This window comes from Drosophila suzukii, chromosome X (genome assembly GCF_043229965.1).
Source record: "Drosophila suzukii chromosome X, CBGP_Dsuzu_IsoJpt1.0, whole genome shotgun sequence".
NCBI lineage: Eukaryota > Metazoa > Arthropoda > Insecta > Diptera > Drosophilidae > Drosophila > Drosophila suzukii.
Window position 1 is genome coordinate 12,325,568 of NC_092084.1, and position 19,926 is coordinate 12,345,493.

The window sequence follows — 19,926 nt, forward strand, 5'->3', positions numbered from 1 at the left end:
TAAACCAAACGGAAACGGAAAGTGGTTCAAAACTCGAACAGTAGTTGCATAATATCAATGCACTTTACAAGCACTTTGGGATCAGTTTAGCCAAATATCTTAACTAGAATAGAAGTTGGGAGTTACTAACTTATAAGCTCTATTTGTTCATTGATAAAATCATGTTCTTTGCCTTATATGAACATCTTAAATTTAGAAATGGTATAATCATATCATTTTTGTTGTAGGGTTTATATTTATTCCTATAGTTGTGATTAAATCTGCCTTTATTATATCAAAATGATATAAACATCTAGATCTCGGGGCCTATACGATCTAGGAATAGGAGATTTATAAATATTTCTAGTTTTTATGAAATCTATATTATAAGTAATAAGACCAGGAGTTATAATTAATATGCTCTGCAATTTGATCACCATGATGACCAACACTAAAAGATCTCAGAAAACGACTTGACTATTTCCAAATTACGGATACACATATGTTACACATATATCTGTTAAGAGCAACTAAGGGATCTTTATATTGTAACAGGACAGCCACTTTCTGTGAAATATTTAACTATATTAAGTGGGACGGTACTTTTGGAGAATCAACATTAGAGCTTATAATCTTCTATAGAATGTTTATCTATATAAGCAGTTTCGATTTCCCCTTGCTGTACATTCCACCATTAGCTTAAGCTCCACTATAGGCTTATACAAGCTTTACAACTTTTTACAGGAGACAGAGATAGACAGTAAAAGGTAGCCATAAATACAGATAGATATAGAGACAGACAGAGAGACACAGTAGCAAGTACAAATCGCAATGTTGTGTGCTATGCAAAAGAAAACTGATTGCCAAATCGGAAACGGAAATGAGAATAGAAAATTTAAGAAAGATGGATTAACTAAGATAAACAAGTATATAGAGCTAATTCGTAGTGAGTAGTGAGATAATAATAAAATGAAACTAGAATATGTTTTTAGGCGAAACGAAAACGATAGAGTTAAGGATTAAAAACGAACGTAATTAATAAGCTTTTTTAGGTGGAAGGCCATTACTTAGCGTTTTTAAGCATTAAGTTGTAAGAATCTAAGTTCATTGATTGGTATTATTGGAATTACACATTGAAAAGTTTTTGGATAAATGCAAAATCAGTGTAGATTGTGTTTCGTACTTACATCGTGCTGCAGGTTGTGTCGTTTGGTTGTACATGTTGTAGTCGATGTTCAGATGTAGTTTTTGTTGATGAGAGATAGCCACGTCCACACATACACGTATGTGTGTGTGTGCACGTGTATGGATGCGAATATGCATGTGTATATGTGCGTGCACGCATGGTTGATTAACACAGACACAGTAGCAGGACATACACATACACATGCATGGGATTTGACGAGATGATGGATCATTTGTAATCGAAATTGTTGATCGATTGTTTTGATTAATTTGGTCGATTGATTCGATTTGTTGATTGATTCGATTCGATTCGGTTGGGATTCCATTTTAGATTTTGATTGATTTCATTTGGTCGGTATTCGTATCAAGTTGATATTTTGCATATAATCATTTGAATTTGAATTTGATTGGTTCAGTGAGTTTATATATATATATATTTTTTTTTTTAGATACAAATTCGGTGGTGATTTGGTGGCATTGGTGATTGTGGTAGTGGATCAGTGGACACGTGGATCGGTGGATCAAGTGGATCAGTGGAACAGTGGTGGTGTTTTTTTTTTTGGTGATCGAGAGAGACATATAGAGTTTGTTGCACATTCATTGCATTTGGTATTTGTAATTACATAGATGGTATTGTTGTTATTGGTTGTATTTGTTGTAGTTGTTGTTTGTGTTGAAGATATTATTGTTTGCACGTTGTTTGAATTCGTTTTCAATTCATTCCCGATGTGGCCAATTGCAAGGGACATATAAAACGTTGCGTTCGCATATATAAATTACATTATATATAGGATAATTTTACACCAGTGTATAGATGTGGAGATTTGCGTGAGTTATATATATGAAATTACACATTTGTTTGGATGTGTGCGTGGGTTTTTTTGTTTTTTTTTTGTCATTATTGTGTAGATATATATATTATTGCGTGAGTGATTATTATATATTTTATGTAATTTATTTTTTTTATTTGCATTCATCGAAACATATTTTTGGATTGATTCGGATTGGGTTTTCCCGATTTTGAAACCACATTTGGTTTTTGGTTTTCGTACATAAATAAATATGGAAAAGGAAATCAAAAAAGAAATATGATTATTAATTTCTGTAATTTGTGATGTTTTGTTTCGTTTTTGTTTGATTTGGTTATATTCTGTTTGTGTGTTTTCGATATCATATTAAAAAATGAACACAAAATTTCGGTATAGGTGTTCAAATGTAAAAAGGATAAGAAAAACATTTTAAAACAGTGGGTGTAACTGTACTGTCCTTGCCATCTGTGCATAGTGCCAAATCCTGACTGTACCGCTGGATAAAAATATATTACTTAAGGCTAAGCGTTTTGGGAACCGCAAAGAAGTGTATTAGGTATATATTCTGAAGCGGACGCCTTTCGGCATCTCACTAGATCCCTCACAAATATTTAATATTGTCGGAAACGTTTTTTTAATGGTAAGTCCAACAGCTATGTATTAACTCTTGCATCCCGACTAATACAAAAATATATTAACTGGATGCAACATTTTTTTTACCCCCAATTCACTGAATGTTCGGAAAAAAATATTTTTGTAACGAAACAACATCCGAGTGTATGTACCTAATGTTGATTATGAAATTATATAGACTTAGAGGTATACCCAAGATACATATGAACATACGCGTCAGTTCTGTATAGATAGTATTATAGATACTTATTAGATATGTTATCTTCTTTCTTATTTGCGTGTTCTTGTTAATGTGTGGGTGTGTCAAAGTTTCAGTGTAAACTTGTATCTTGGCAAAATAATGAAGCTAGATACATTTGATATTAAGTTAAGGATTACATTGTTTCTTGTCTTGCATAACGGCACAGAAATCGAACACAACAATAAAATGTATGCTCTGAGTCGTGTTGTGACAAGCAACTGATAATTACCCCGAATTCCATCCACAGGGCATCCACAATGCTGCCCAGAACGGTGATTAGATCGAATATGTTCCAGGGGTCCTTGAAGAAATTCTACAAAGCCATCAAATGGAATCATGTTATTCAAAGTAGCAGTTAATAATATGATTAATATACTAAATAGTTTAACTAAATCCTATCTATCCCAAAAGACATGAAGTGAAGTACCTACCTTAACACCGAATCCAATGATTTTAAGCACAGTTTCTACACTAAACATTCCAGTGAATCCCATGTTGATATACTTCAGTGACTTTTCGTACATGTCTCCCTGATTATGATACTGTTGAGATTTAAAATGGATTTATAATATATATACACAAATTATACATGTTCTGTGACAAGATCTTTGGTGTAGATCACATATTTTCCGATATATGCAAGATGGCATCAGCCCACCAACTTACCTTCATCATTAACAAAAGGGTATTGAATACGATCAACATCATAATGAAGTACTCGAAGGGCGTTGAAACCACAATTCTCCACACTTTATACTTGAAGGTGTTCCGGTTTTTGGGCATATAGCGTTCGAGAGGTCGTGCTCCTATAGTAAAATCGATGCAGGATTTCTAGAGTGAAGAGAGATGTAATTATGTAAATGAATTTGGATGTCCTTTGAATTGGCGTTCGTGGCTAATTTCAATACACAATACATGTTTTCAAAGGTTAACTAACATGTGTTAACGCCTATTTGAATAATGAATTGAAATAATAACACCATTTTGGCATTTGCAAATGAGTTCACAATTCTATATACACACATTAACATCGATTGTAACTACTTTTCGATTCCAATCTAGACAAATCAAACAAAAGTCAGGACTAGGATAGGTATATGCACATTTTGGTAAAGCAAAATAAAAAGTTCTACCCCCTTAATTAATGGCGAATACATTCATTTAACACATGCCCAATTTTAAATTTATGGTTTACTCTCGGGGATTGTCTAAGGGATGTGTCTGTATTTGGTTTGTACTTGGAAGAAGAAAAAAAAAACAGATTTTATCTGACTTCGAATCGGAGTTAATTTGGAACTAAAATTAATAATACACTTTTCTTACGATACTCCTCTACTGGCGGATGTTGAAGAATGCATACTTACAATCGTCTTTGAGAATGATGGACAACGCGTTTAAACAGCTTTTGGCAACTGACTTGACGATACAGATCATTAAATATTCCAAAACTAGTAGGGAATATTTAAGGACTATCGTGTGTGAATGATATATCTCTATTTTCCGGTAAATGTTCACTATTTATATCAAAATGGCTACTCTAATCAAGGAGGCTTCTAAGCAAATGTGGGGATTGGGGTCTGAAAACGTTTCGAGGCCCACCAAAATACACGAGTATCTAAGAGCGGATCTATACGCAAATATATATATATCTATATATAGTATATATATGTAGGTAACTGGAAAGTGTTTTTGTGGGGGTGTTTGGGGGGGTCATCCACAACGAATGGCGAGAAAGCAAGGCAAACATTTCGCACATACGAGTACAAATGGAGCTAAACTAGGATTTACGTTCTTGGATTTGGACACATTCTATGTACGAGTATTTTGCTTAGTGTACAGCGTGTACTTGTTGTGTTGGAGTTCGTTGATTTACTTTGGATTCATTTTTGGAAAGTTTTCAAGTCTGTAGTAGGTAGTAGTATTAGTAGTAGTAGTAGTAGTAGTAGTTGTAGCTATGTCGGTAGCGGGTTCTTACGAGTTAGTGAAATGTACGTGCATATTAATAATTAATCAATTTATTAATATTTAACTTCAACTTTTTTTGTTTTTTTTTTTGGGTTTTACAAATACAACTAGCGGTACATTACACAACATACACACACACACACACACATATTTATAAGCAGAGAGATAGAGACACGGAGAAAGGTAGAGATTTGGACTCACATACGTTTTACAGGTCGGATTGGTCTGGCTCACCTGATTTTTGTCAATTTCGCCATCTTGTAACTCAGCTTCGCCTTGCTCTTGAAACGTAATAATAATCAAGGCCACGAATATGTTGACGAAGAAGAACGGAAATACAATAAAATACACAATATAAAATATGGACATTTCGATCCGGAAATTTTGGATTGGACCCCTATCTTCATAAGTGGCAGCCATTGAGTGTTGCAAGACCCTATATATTCGTATAATCGCAGTTGAATCGATGAATGTGGTTTAGATGGACATTCAGGATGCAGTTTTTTGTGGAGAAAAAGAGGCAAAAGATATCAGTTAGCCATGTCATACATTTTGATTTTTTCATCCAACAGAGACAGATCAAAAGACATAGAGATCATAGATACAGATACAATTACAGATTTAGAGAAACATAGCGGGGAAATGTACATATAGATTTATCAGTTACAACAACAAATTGGCTTACTGTGGCCATCCCTCGCCGGTCTGAACGGCGAAAAGTGTTAGCATCGCGGCGGCAACATTGTCGTAGTGGAAGGCCCGAGGTTTCCAGACCCTCAGTTCCTGTTTTGGCAGCAGTTCGTCCTCCTCGTACTTAAAGTACGAGCCCCTTTGGTTGCGTTTTTTATTTATTTTTTTTTTGGTTTCGGATTTGGTTTATTTAGGGTTTTCATGTTTATTGGATGGTGTCGATGTTAGTCATTTGTGGATTTATTAATAATTTGATTGAGACTCATTAGAGAAAATACAAAAATTAAGTTTGCGCAAAAAACACTAAGTTCAAATAAAAAAGGCAATGAATCAAAACTAAAGTTTGGCAAGCATCTAAAACTAAACTGAACATCAATTGGGGATTGAAATACGTTTTTACCGTTATTTTTAGTTTTCTAAATTTTTTGTATTTTTTTTATAGCTTTTCAAAGTTTAATGGAATTGTGAAATGATTTTAATGTGAAATATGTGTAGAAATCGAAGTTGTATAAATAAAAACGACAGTTAGATTTCTATAGAAACACGTACTGGGGTGCCGTAAAAATCGCCGGTAATTTGGAAAAATCTGTGCCACATAATTTTTAGTATTTAAAGTTTCTTCGGTGTAAATTTACAATAAATTTACAAAAATGCGTTTCTGCTGATGGTTAGGACCCGCATTTCCACACTACGGTTGATTCAACAACTTTTCTCCAAGTTCGTTAAGTAGCCAATTGGATAAGGGTTTGAAGAAATTTTTTAGACACCCCTGGTAGAGTTAACGAATTGTAGTTATTTTCTTGTTTTTCAGTTGGTGGATGGTAAGTCAGTTGTGCAAGAAGCTGCTGTCATATCTAAATACTGCATTGACCTTGTACGAGTAGGCAATTTGACTTGGAAATAGATTCACGCTATGGCCGAGATCAACTCAACCCAAATCAACACTCGGTACGGTCTAAATAAGAAGGCGTACAAATAAAGAAATGTTCGAAAATCACTACATACAAAAAAAAATCTAAGACCATTACCAGTAAAATGGATGAATGGAAAATACTATGGGTCGATTTGGAGCTGTGGATCAAAAGTTTGGCTCCCTTTTTCTGGGGTTACGTGGTTCGGCCCGTTGTCGGTTCGGTGATGTGTAACAAAGCAGCTGCGCTCTAATGAATGGGATCTTATCTTGGATTCGAAGAAATAATACCAGGGAATATGTATTTTAAAATCAAGCTACCCGGCGAAATGAGCAGACTTTGTTACTTTTTTTAATGACCTGATGGGTAAAGCTTCCGATAGCTTTAAGTGTTAACCTCGAACCGATATGAAATTTTGGGCGAATTTTCTAGCAATACAAAATATATTATTTTCAAGGGGTACTTTGTGTACCTTTATCAAGACCTAGTTACACAAAAAAAAGTTTCATCACTGGCGGCGTAGAGGCGTGAGTGTAAATGCTAGTGGGCGTTGAGATGTACGTGTACATATGTATTAAGATTTTGAGTAAATTTTTATTGGATTTTATTTGGTTGTCAATAGGGTTGACCACAGTTATTGCATACGAAGGCCAAACAGCTAAAACAAACCGATACTCTATGGCTTTTAATAAATCGTTGAACGTCCCTCGGGTGCAACGCAAGTATCGGGCTTTGTTTTCACTTCTTAACAGCGTCGAGTGTAAGATACGCGGTGTTAATAATATAATACATAATGATACTCTTTATACACACATAACTTGGGAAAGAGCGCTCGTCATCTAGTTGGATATAGTCTACTACAAAATGGTTACGATTCCTACGATAGCACTATTCGTACAAACCGAAAACTTTTTCTGTTATATTGTTAGTTATATTTATACTTGAACATACAAATAATGAAGTGTATGTATGGATGATGGCTAGATATAAGGATACACTTGCTACTTGGTTTGGAGAAAAAATTTATAGAAAAGAAAGTCAGGACCTTGGACCAGAAATGAAATTTTAACCATACTGTAGTTCCTTCTTAGGGAATTGGACCTTGAACATTGAAATATCAGAGCTGAGTTATTGAATGAAACCTGTTTGTATCTAGTTTTCTAATCTAAAACGGTCCGTGGACTGCTATGCGCGTGCTTATTAAGAAATCTTCTGGTAGTAATATGGACTCTTTGGTATTTGGAGAATACCCAATTGCAAATAAATGAAACATTCAAATACAGATATAATTATGGTTTAAGTACACAGGCTAAACGCGAAGAATCTTGCTATTTCCATTGGTGTTTCCCGAGCTTTGGTTTGTGAATACAACATATACAAACATACACTGATACGGCTTAACTGATTAAATATATATATATAGATAAAACAATTATAGAAAATTAGGCGTAACTGGTAAGGTTTTTCAGGTGGTAACTAGAAACTGTAAATTTGCATTTCTATATCACAGATGTTGAATCGAACGCATTTTCTCTATATTTCATATGCTTTTTATCAGTCACTTTTTGATTCGGTTGTTTTTTTTTTTTCTTTTTCAATTTTTGTTTATGGTTAGTTTTCGTTTTTCCTCTTTTATTGTGTTGTTTTTGGCCCGTTTAGTCGCGTGACTGTTAATTTAACAAGTCAGGCAAGAAAAACATGGCAAGAAACTATAAAATGCTACTCTTACATTCTGTTAAATCAGTGCACCTTTTTTGGTTTCATGAAAACAAATATGGTAATATAACAAACAGAAGGATAATAATAATGGTTGGGTTAACAAAACGATCGTACAACACACATACAAAACAGGGAATGGGTCTGGAAACTTATATCCTAATTGCTCTCTATTGGGACCACTTTAGATTTATGCATACACGTAGGCACATATATATATTAATAGGTATATACACTAGGGGAAATAATCTAACAAAAGCCTTTCCTGCTTTCTGTATTTAACATTCAGTATTACTGGTTTCAGTAACAAAACCCAATCAGAGTTTAAAAGGTAAGTAGTTTTCTATACTTTCTCGGAGATTTAACCTTAAAAGGAATGCAAATTTGTATGCAATGGACACACAAAATCAAAACATAACAGCTAGACATTTATGTATTAGAAGGTATAGAAGTGTTGTGTAGGCGAAGCACCCCTAATAAATGCAGCTGGCCTGAAAATAGCAGTATGGCATCCTCCCATCTCCTTAAACAGTAAGTTGTCTCACTTTTTTTGATTTACATCTCAAACAGTTGTGCAACATTTTGTAAGATTAGACAATATTGAGTAGGAAATTAAAGGAATATCAAACGTTTTTCTTGTTAATCAGCCTCTGTAAGTAGGCAACACGTAATAGCATCTACATTTTCCTTTACGTATCTTATTTTATCACTAAACCTAACATAAATCTCTAAACACAAATACATAGATCAAGTCAATTTTAAAAAACTGTCTTAAAAACATTGTTTACTCAATTTAGCTCTACTTTTTTTATTTAAAACATTTATTATTATTTTATTTTCTACAATTTCTAGTTAAGTCTTACAAACTAACGCACCACTGATCAGTTAAAAATAAAAAGAGAGACAACAGAGTTTTAAAGATGATGGAAGGAGGTGGTACTAATATCTTGAACATAGCTATACATGTACGTGTTAAGAGCCCAGAAACATATCGGGAGATGTACGTACGAGTGGGTGAAATGTGTGTTTGTTTCTTTCCAAATCTAAGAGCTACGCAATGTACATATGTTTCGAGTTTTTGTCAGTCATCTATTTATATTATTTGACCTTAGGCAAAGAAACACACAAAGTTAGCAAGAGAGACAGATAGAAAGATAGTCATAGAGAGCGTGTTTGTGGGAGAAAGTGGGGAAAGCTAGAGCGCTACAAAGTAACGCGACTATACGAGTAAAGAGGATTAAATGATCGAGATGGCACATAAATCAAGAAACCTAAAAGAGGTCACTACGGCAGGACAATAATTATGTGGCTTCTTCGCCGGAGATTCCTATTGCAAAAATGATCTCAATAAAATTAAAAACAATATGACACAACATTTGAAAATCAGGTCTAATTAAGATCAAGATAAAGATTACGAAGAACTTAAGAAAGCGAACGAATAAACAGTTTGTAAACTTGAATTAAATATAAATGTTACTTACTGGCACTCTGCGGAAGTATGTTTACTTTCGTCCGTACAATAAAAAAATTTTCCATTGAACAATTGTACTCCAATAACAGAAAATATAAATTGAAACAATATGTACACGATTAGAATGTTAACAACATTTTTCAATGAGTTCACGACGCAATCGAACACGGCTTTCAATTTTGGTACACGCTTAATGGTCTTCAATGGGCGTAGGACACGCAATACCCGAAGCGATTTAATAGTCGATAAATTTTGTCCAGCGCTGCTACCGCTCATATCGAAACCGAAACTAACAGCAGCGCATATAACGACCACAGCATCCATAATATTCCAGAATTCTCTTAAATAGCTGCCAGGGTGCAGGATCACACCCAAGTCTACAATTTTCAGCAACATTTCTATCGTGAATACGCCGGTAAATGCATAATCGAAATAATTCAATATCTTGTTTCGCCTTGAGTTCTCACGAACGGGATCTTCGGCTGCTAATGCTATTGATGACATTGAGATGACAACCATAATGAAGAAATCAAAATATGGTAAATTAACAACCCAATGGGCTCCGCGTCGTATGCTGTATAAGTCGTGCGTAATTCGTAATTCGTTTTTCGTTTTTTGGTTTTTCGAATTCATCGGACAGCGAATATAGGTTTAAAATTGATAAGTTATTGGTTTAGACATGTAATCAATTAGGATCATGATCATATTTTTGCATTCGGGATTGCGTCAAATTCGGTTGTATTTTAGTTTATATATTTTAGTTTTTATAATTTTTGATTTGAAATTCGGTTTTTGTGTAGGTACAATTTTAAATATTTTTGTAGAGTTTTCAATTTTTTGATTCCGATTGTAGTTTTCGCATTTTGGTATTGTTTTTGGGCACCCGTTCATATTATTGAATTGGTTGATGGTTTTACATTTTTGTCGTCGTTCCAATTCGTATTGAATATTTTAAGTTTTTATTTAATTTTTTCGGTTGTTTCAATTTTGAGATGAAGTCGTTGTTTATGATAAATTGTTATCAATTTCGTTTGATTTTTTTGTTTTGTTAAAAGTGTCGATGATTTTGTAACATAATTATTGCAGTTTTTCATGATGATTTTGTGGTGGTGGTTGATGGTTAATGATTGAAATAATTGTAGTCGGATATTGTGGTTGAATATATTTACAAGCACATGTTAATTCGTTCAATAGATCAAGTGGTTCATTAATTTGTTTGGTTGTGTGCAACATAAGATTGTAATCCAAAACAGGAAAAAAGGTAAAAAGAAAAGAGTATTGCATCAGTAATTGATTAAGTTGTACTACAGTTATTGTAGTTCATCAGATATTTTTTAAAATGTCATTGGCTATGAATGATGGTTAATAACTAGGATAGGATACTGTACAAATAGGGTAACGATTATTTCTACAAGACCCAATATAACTGTTCAAACCCTTGGACGGGATCATAACTACAAAATGATTAAGACACCATAAAAAAGTGGTATTAGAGAATTCCAGACGCTCTTTGTTCTCTCCTCCCTTGCCAGCGGGAGGTTAGGGTCCTGGAAGAGACTCGATTAACTTAACACTAGGATGAGGCCCTAACTGATCGCACTACGAGAATGACCCTGAGACCCATGAGAAATGGATGGCTGAGTGAGTGAAAGAATATTTACGGATTGGTTGGTGAGAGTATAAACATCGATGAGTAGGGCAACATCGGCTTGGGACCCTCCGTCACTTCCTCCTCCTCTTTCTTCTCCTCCTCCTTCTTCTTGCCCTTGGACTTGGTGGGGGCCACAGCACTGTCGCCATTCTCCACATGAACACCGTCCGCCTGGAGGGCCTCCATCTCCTTCTCGAGCTCCTGCAGTTGTTTCTCTTTATCCTCTTCGACTTGTTCCTCTTCGGCTGCTGTAAGTTCTTGGGCATTCGCCAAATTATCAACGGCGATAGCCAAGAACACATTCAATAGCGTGTAATTTCCGAAGAGTACCAAAACGATAAAGTATCTGTCGAAAGAGCATCAAGAACACACAAAAAACAATCAGAGTTTAAACACTCATTGCATTATCTTAATTTTGGGGCATTAGCTCAGGAGAGGAACCTCCTCGATGGTATGAAACTCAAAATATACGTCAACGTGTGCTGGGGAATTTTTAAAAAACGTAATCGGGAATTAATTGTACTGCAGAGTGGTTTGTTTGTTTGTTTGATTGGATTGTTTGAGAACTGAGGCAACTACGTTTAGTTTGAGAAACTCTCTTTCTGTTGAATTGCTGTAAATAGAGAGATGAGATTGAGAATAGACAAAGGTATAGCGTTTAATTGAGTGTACAGATTCATTTTTAAAAGACCAAAGGTTCTCTACACTTACGGATTAGTGGGTATTCGCGATGAATGATCGTTAGTGGGTTGCTTGATTTGCTGTTTCTTGGGACTTGGGCTTGCAGAATTTTGGTGGATAAAATTCTTCAAGCTCCCAAGTCAAAGGTCGATTGCACACATTAATGGTTCGACGTTCAATGAATTGCGAATTCGCTTGGTGACATTTTTTTGATTACTTTTTTTTCTTTTCTATTTTTTGAGGGGGGGTTGGAGGACGGCAAATATAATCATAATCCTAACGAGTGGGCCAAGATCAATAGGTTTTTCCATTGTGCGTTTACTACGTTTACTTGTACGTTTCGATTTAGAGGACTGGCATACATACAATGCACATGATAGAATGATACGTAATACAGACATAAACTTACATAGAGTAAATCATTCCTTTCTGAGCACCACCCTGAGATATGATGCCCTGGTACATGACCTCGTTCCAATCTTCGCCAGTGAGGATTTGGAATACAGTCAACAGTGCTATCGGGAAAGTGTTAAAATTGGTTTCGGGCGTGCCTCCTGGCAGATTGAACTGGCCGCCAAATAACTGCATGCCAAGTAAGGCGAATATGAGGATGAACAAGAAGAGCAGGAACAACAATGAGATGATGGATCTCATCGAGTTCAACAGAGAGATGACTAGATTGCGCAGCGACGACCAGTACTTGGTTACTTTGAAGATGCGGAGCAATCGCAGGGCACGCAGCACAGACAGACCGAACGAACCGCCTTTGACCTCGGACCAGATCACTTCGAATATCGAACCACTAATGACAACGCAATCAAATCGGTTGAACGACGACTCAAAGTAGATGCGTGGTCCCAACGCATACATCTTGATGAACATTTCCGACATGAAGAGTCCCAGGAAGATGAATTCAGCATAGTCTGCAAGGGATTACAATACGGATAAGAACCAATTCTAGTAAGGTAACCCCCGCTTTATACTTACAGAGAAACTCCGTGAGGAACGAGGGCTGGCCGTAATGCTCGACGGCTACGCAGACCGTGTTCAGAAAGACGAGGACTATCACAAACCAGTAGAACCACTGCGTCTTCACCGTGTGCCGGATCCAGAAACGAAACCTCTTCTCCGCCCGCCAAAATCCGGTACAGCTTCCTTGAGGTTTCGAGCGAGTTTTCAGATAACCTACAGAGAACACAGATAAACAAACCTTTAGATTGGGGGTCCCTTGATCGTGTAGCAGTGCGGTTACAAATATCTCCACCTATGGTTACAACCAGGCAAATGTTGTGTACACTGCTCAAATACGAGTGCATTTCAAAACAATTTTAAACAGTTCTTGGTAACAATCAGCATATATCCCTTTCGAAATGATATATACTTCTTGTCCTCTTCGGTTTTGAATTGCACTGTTGCTATAAAAATTAATGTACTCAAATATATGATTTTAGCGATAAAGAGTATGGTTTACTAATAGTTAAGTAGACGACGTTTACACAAGTGCGATTCTTATATATTTTTTGGGTGGGCACTATCTCTACACAGACGTTACTTAAGCTCGGCTGGCTGAAGTCCATATGAATGCAGTCCTGAAATATTCTATCTATGGTGCTTTTTATAAAATTAGAATGGTCCATTAGTCGGCTTCCCATCCTCACTATCATCATGTTTGATATTAAGCTTTAATCTTTGAACTGTATTTCAGCGCATTGATCATACAAATAAAGACTTCAATAAATCGATGAATTAATTTTTAGATTTCATATAACTAATATTTATGAAGGACCTATATCCCAGATACATCCAAGTCTACCGTAGAAAAAAAAGTACATATACAATAATACCAACTACTTTCTCATATTTACACAAGTGAAAGCTTTACATAGATTAAAATTGTTGCTTTACGATGATAATTTCTATTAATTTGGGTAACGATTTAAATGGGGCTGTTACTATCTGGCGCCAGTGCAGATTTTTCACTTCGTGAAACAATAAATAATAATTTACTTACACATTTGGAACATAGTCAATGTAAGATTTACAATTTCGTTTTGTTGTAGTAAGTTCAAATATAAAAATAAAAAATGTAATTAATTGCATATCGTAATTGCTTTAAATGCAATATATCATAGGGGTATCCTTTTAAACTTAAAAGTCTATCATTCGTTGCAGTATGGTTAAAACCCAAGATTAACAATATTCTATCGAACATGTGTTAATGTTGGTTTTTCGTTCAACCCCATTTGGCGTACTTGCATTTTTAGACAGTTCTTTGAGAATTTAGGAACCAAAAGTCTTTTGCGTTATGCAATGTTAGTTATAGACCCCAGTTCTAAGGAAACTACTTAAAATGTCTTTCTTACCATCGTCACCATAATCTTCCTCGGCTTCCTCCTCTTCTGTGTCTGTGGACTTGGACTTTCCCAAGCTTTTCAGCTTTTTCCGCTTGGCAGCGTTTCGTCTACGAGCTATAGGGATAATTTCAATAAATTAAATTGGTATTATAATCGAAATTTGATTAGACTCACCCTCCATTATGTGCATTTTTTCTTCTTCCGTTGTTCGCTCCTCGGCTAGTATTACCTCCTCTGGAATAACACCAAAATCAGGTGATTGGTAGTTGGTCACAACAAGTAAATCGATTTGATCAACACATAAGCAGAAAGGATATATGTGCAGTAAAGTTTATGTAGTAGGTATGTGTTTATATAGTGGGGAGGTATGAAGGATCTGTGTCCATATTTCCACGAGAACTATTTTATTTCAGAGTATATTCAGGAATTTATTTACTTTAATTTCGGTTTAAGGTTTTGGCTCTATGAGGTAGGGGAAGCTAAAGTGTGCCAAAAGTGCTGGCTATTTAGAAACATCTGAATACAACATGTAAGTATACTTTATTTTTTGTATTATTTTATAAATATGAATATATCATTGTTTTATATGAACGTTTTCCAATGGGACAGGCAATATCCAGTCAATGTAAATCTTACTGAAGGGATGATATTGACGTAGAGTTTTCGAAACCTTTTAAAACAACTTCTGATATCTTAATAAAAAAACGAGCTGTTATAAAGCAATTTTAAAAATGGTCTTATAAGTTTCAAAAAGTTAATCAAATATTTAGCTGAAAAGTCCCAATCTTAATAGTTAAATTTTAGCTCTAAAGTTAGGGGAACCATAAAGTGACCCGGGTCTATATGTCGAAATGTACCTCGTTTTAAAATATATACATATGGATATTTATGTGTGGATGAATATGGGGTGAGTAATGTAAAAATTTTGTGTGTTTTTGAATATTTGTGTATGAGAATTATTTATGAATTTAATCATAGTAGGTGTATATATAGATTTACAAACAAGAAATAGGGGTAAATACTATACCAGCTTTACAAATCCATTCAACATAGCCGTTTAACTCTCTTTCTAGTTGCTGCTGCCTTCTAAGTTTAAGAAACTCTTGTCTATTTTCTACTTTTTCTCGTTCTTTTGCGAATTCACTACAAAAAATAATTAAATAGAACGTGATAAACCAAAAAACAGGATTGATTGATTGCTAAAACGATCATGTATGCTTTGTTATTTGGTAATACAATAGCAAAGTTCACACCATACTTTCGTCATTGTTTTGTAGGAGTGTAATCAACCGAGCAGAATTGAATTTAACCATAAACCAAAAATCAAAGAATATTTCAGTGCATTCGTAAAAACACACGACAAACGGGCATAAACCGAAAAATCAAAAATATATTTACTTGAAATTAGGAAGTAACAGAAGTACAACTTAAAATATGTATATATATATCATTTTTTTTGGCGTTGGAGAGCGCCTCCCCGACGAGACCCTTCATTTGAGGTCAAAAGTCAAGGAAACATATAGTATAAGAAGGGAATGTGTAAGATTATATGTGTGCATACAAGCATATATAGGATGATTTATTTGGTGGCGACAAATAAATAAAGTACGCATGGGATGATGATGCCATATAGCGTCATCGGGATTCCAATAACTCTGGCTTGGCCCTGAATTTCGCTGGGAGTCACTGAGTCTAGATCGATGATACATTGATGGCGATACATTGAATAAACCGGGGACAGAACACTGATATTGATAGGTGGGTGCACTGGTAACAGTGTATATAGTGTTTTTGGGGGGTGTATATGGCCAAGAGATCGAGATCTAGATCGAGGACAAGACCGAGACTCAACAACATTTCACGACTCCGCTGGCGGGGAATGTACATATATGTATATAACTGGAGGTTAAGATGGCTAACTTTAGTAGAAACAGCTAGTTTTGGTTAGTTTGGTTTAATTAGGCTGGAGGGTATTCAACTTTATCGCTATGGTAAGTAGTAAGAATCGGGTAAAGTTGGGGTAAAGTTAAGTGTGTAGCAAAATGCAGAGAATATAATACGCAATACGCACTGGAGAGTATATATGGATTCGATTATTGTTTTCGATTGGTATTGGTTGAACTATAGTGGGGTGAACGGCATTTCGCAGTTAATATTAATAATATTCGGTTCATTGGAAGTTGTTGTATTATTTTAATTGATAGTAAGTAAGTTTTGGGTACCAGAACTCTTTGTAGCCGGGGAATTGCTTGCGATCTATTTAGGAGTACATAACTAGCAGTAAATCAAACAAGTTCTTTATAAATTGGGAAGTATAGGTCGGAGTTTGCTTTTTTGGTTGTTTAATTTGATGGGTGTTTAATTGTTCAATGAACTCGCTCGGTTTCGATAGCATAAACCTAAGTACGAGTTGACTTATTGTTCTGTTTTTTTTTTTGGCCGATAATAAGTTGTTATATATTATTGCAGGTTGTGTTGTATGACGTTCGGGTTGATTATGGCAGTTTACTTGGTTGCACTTAGATATAGATCTAGTTGTATAAACCTGCTTGTGTGATCCAGTCAAGGTACGAGACCATTGCTGTCTGAAACATGGCCCGAAAGCGGCATTTCTGAAACTCCATGCGACGTTCGACACGATTTCGTTCGTTCGAAAACTCTCTGAATTCGGGAATACGATAGTTAAATGCATTGAACAAAATTCCGAAAAAGAACCGAACTGAAGAATGCAAATCAAAATGAAAGTATCTCAAACACGTACATACATATATTTCAATGATCTGTCCTCAATTTCGAATAATTTACAGCCAAATTGACTTTATTTCGCACCCTGTATGAGCATGCTCTACGTAAACCGATATATACATATGTATAATCTGGTTGGACACCCTTTTTTTTCTTTACAATTTATCTTTACAATTATTATGGGTAACCGTCTTGACAAAAACTCCCGAAATATTAAAATTTTCTAAACATATGTATGCAGTATTTTCAAAACCCTTGTTTTTTCTTTTTTTTAACGGAAGTAATCAAATGATAAGAAGAAGAAATGTGAACTGGTGTATAAATGGCTTCATCGATAAATAAAGCGTTTCGTGATCAACTTACCCACTAAGGACACCAAGAACTAAGTTGAGCATAAAAAATGAGCCTATAACTATAAGAGGCACGAAATATATCCAATTAAATGCTGAACCTAATGCGTCGTTGGTCTGTAGGGGAGAAAAAGTTATTGGGGGGATCACAGGATATTACAAAATGTGATCACTGGCAAATATAAGTAGTTTCGATCACTCACCCAATACAGTATTGACGTCCAGCCCTCCATCGTGATACATTGGAATACGGTCAACATGGCAAATCCGATATTATCGAAACTCGTGATACCTGAATTTGGTCCATCCCACTTTTCCAGACACATGCTCGTGGTGTTGTTGCATACAAAGGAGCCTGTTGCCTTTTCCGTGCTGTTGTCCGTGTTGCAAGGCGTCTCTGATTCGCCCTCCTTCACTAGTTTGTCTGCTCCAAGAAAAGCGGAAATCATTAGTCCTTACAGTTCCCTAGCGAATGGTATTTGATTTGGGAATATTACTTGGATCTTCTAAGCTATAACAAGTCTTATGCAGTGCGCCCGAATAAAACTCGAGTCCAATGATTGCAAAAATTACGATTGCAAACAACACCAAGAGACCGATTTGCAGTAAAGGTGCCATCGCCTTGATTATAGATTTTAAAACTACTTGTAAACCTGTAGACGTTGACGTTCATCCGATCCAGAGTTAAATGTTTGGTTGGTTGGTTAAAGAAACGGGACGTTGGATTAGCAAGATCAGAATGCTAGGGGTTGTGTTCACATTTAGGACATGGTTGTCACAGACAGTTTCGCAGGCTCTACGACAACCATGTGCCACAAACAACCATTCTATTCAAAAAGAGTACGTTCAAAAACAAAATCGAAACTAAGTGGTGGCAGAAATGAAGGCTCTTGTATCACTCACACGAACTAGATTTAGATAAGATTTATGGGAAATAAATGAAAATTTAAAAACACACTCTCGCATTATGATACATTTACACGTCTTGAGCGATCATAATCACAATCGCTGATTGAATTAGGATTAGAAAAATAAATAAAGAAAGACAACAACGACAACGAGAAGAAGTTGGGAAAGTAGAATAAAACAGAGGAACTACTCACTAGGAATTCCAGACACTAATTTTAAGGGCCGTAGCACACGAATGGCTCTAAGTGTTCTTAGGTCTACCTCGGGCCCTATTTGTGGGTACTGTGTCATGAATCTGTTTGCAGACGTTAAGCGATCAAAATGAAGTTATATATATAGATTGATTAGCGATACTCAATGAATACAAGATCAAATTATCATAGTCAGATAATCGTAAATTAAGAGTGAAAATCAAGAGTTTATATGTATTTGTATTGTGCATCTTAAATCGAAACTTAAATCGAAAGCAAAAAGCAACTAAGAAATGTAAGAATTTAAACAATCAAATTAAGTAATCCAGAGTAACGTTTAACGCGCGGTTAGTTCATATTATTCGCACACACAATGGGTAACCCAAGCGAAAACGCAGAATAGTTTATCTTTGCTCTCGGTTCCGAACACTTTCATTAGGATTCTCTAGGATAAATGCAATATTTTAGAGAGCAAACATAAACTATGGTATTGGTCAGCTATGGAATAGAATATAATTTAGATATACATATCTATTTAAGACTATAGTATATAAAATCTAACTCTTGCTTATAACATACACACCGCTTATAGTATTATATAGTAATTTAGGTAACTAATCCTTTCAATCCATATCATTTTCTGATATTTTTTGAAAAGACTCTAGCTAAATATAAATGTTGCTAATTTAATTAATTTACTCTTTGGCATTGTTTTGAAAAAAAAGAAGGTCTAATGAGTAAACAAAAAAATCTAATCTTATAATCTATGTATGTGCCAGCTATTATCGAATATCAATAATATAAACTATTATTTAACCACCTTTTATGGGGTTAATTTGTTAACTTGCAAGATACAATCTATTTCGAATGGAAACGAAAGTCCTGATCAATTACTCTTAAGGCTAAAGGACTTTCACATTATCGTCACTGCATAAGATTAACATAGATTTATATAGCGCGTATAACTTACATGTTAGTCTATTAAACTTTTTTTGGAAAAAATAAAATATGATAACATGAATGATAACATTGTTAACAATACTACAAAACATAAAAAATATACAGCGATACAAAGATATATTTCCTCTACGTGTTTAGTATTTTTTTTTAAGTTCTATAGGTTGTAACTTTAACATTTCTTGAGCATGAATAAATAATCTACCGAGTGGTAGCAACTTCTAAAGCACACATCAGCAATTTTCATTTTTCACTTTTATAAAAGATATACGATTATGCCAATGGGTTTGATGAGCTAATTTGGTGGCTACCACTGTACATAAACGTATTTATAAATAAAACTAAAATAAAACACTTTTAGTTTCCATATATAACATGTTGCATCCTACCGATGCTGTCTAAAGTTAAGTAATGCTAACCATATTTAGTTTATATAGAAAATTTAATAATGATTCCTAATATTTCTAGCCAAGCTTCCGCTTTATCTA

The 19,926-nt window shown here is 35.0% G+C and overlaps 1 protein-coding gene across 10 annotated transcripts in view; it reads right to left on the reverse strand.

The window, feature by feature from the left end:
• cac (calcium voltage-gated channel subunit cacophony) overlaps positions 1-19,926 on the reverse strand; it is a 53,577-nt gene that overhangs the window by 26,443 nt on the left and 7,208 nt on the right. For 5 of the 10 annotated variants that reach the window (XM_065867957.2, XM_017069770.4, XM_065867951.2 and 2 more), the window contains exons 4-19: positions 18,485-18,585; positions 17,879-18,034; positions 17,585-17,805; positions 17,395-17,498; positions 15,314-15,429; positions 14,461-14,520; positions 14,296-14,400; positions 12,920-13,117; positions 12,342-12,855; positions 11,262-11,597; positions 9,611-10,174; positions 5,498-5,641; positions 5,047-5,248; positions 3,514-3,678; positions 3,279-3,389; positions 3,077-3,160 (exon numbers count right to left, since the gene is read on the reverse strand). In XM_065867957.2, coding sequence (XP_065724029.2) covers positions 3,077-3,160; positions 3,279-3,389; positions 3,514-3,678; positions 5,047-5,248; positions 5,498-5,641; positions 9,611-10,174; positions 11,262-11,597; positions 12,342-12,855; positions 12,920-13,117; positions 14,296-14,400; positions 14,461-14,520; positions 15,314-15,429; positions 17,395-17,498; positions 17,585-17,805; positions 17,879-18,034; positions 18,485-18,585 — 3,181 coding nt within the window. Of the gene's footprint in view, positions 1-1,166; positions 1,173-1,671; positions 3,161-3,278; positions 3,390-3,513; positions 3,679-5,046; positions 5,249-5,497; positions 5,642-9,610; positions 10,175-11,261; positions 11,598-12,341; positions 12,856-12,919; positions 13,118-14,295; positions 14,401-14,460; positions 14,521-15,313; positions 15,430-16,831; positions 16,948-17,394; positions 17,499-17,584; positions 17,806-17,878; positions 18,035-18,484; positions 18,586-19,926 lie in introns of those variants that run through there. The other 5 variants (XM_065867960.2, XM_065867956.2, XM_070997625.1 and 2 more) reach the window with 5 other exon arrangements.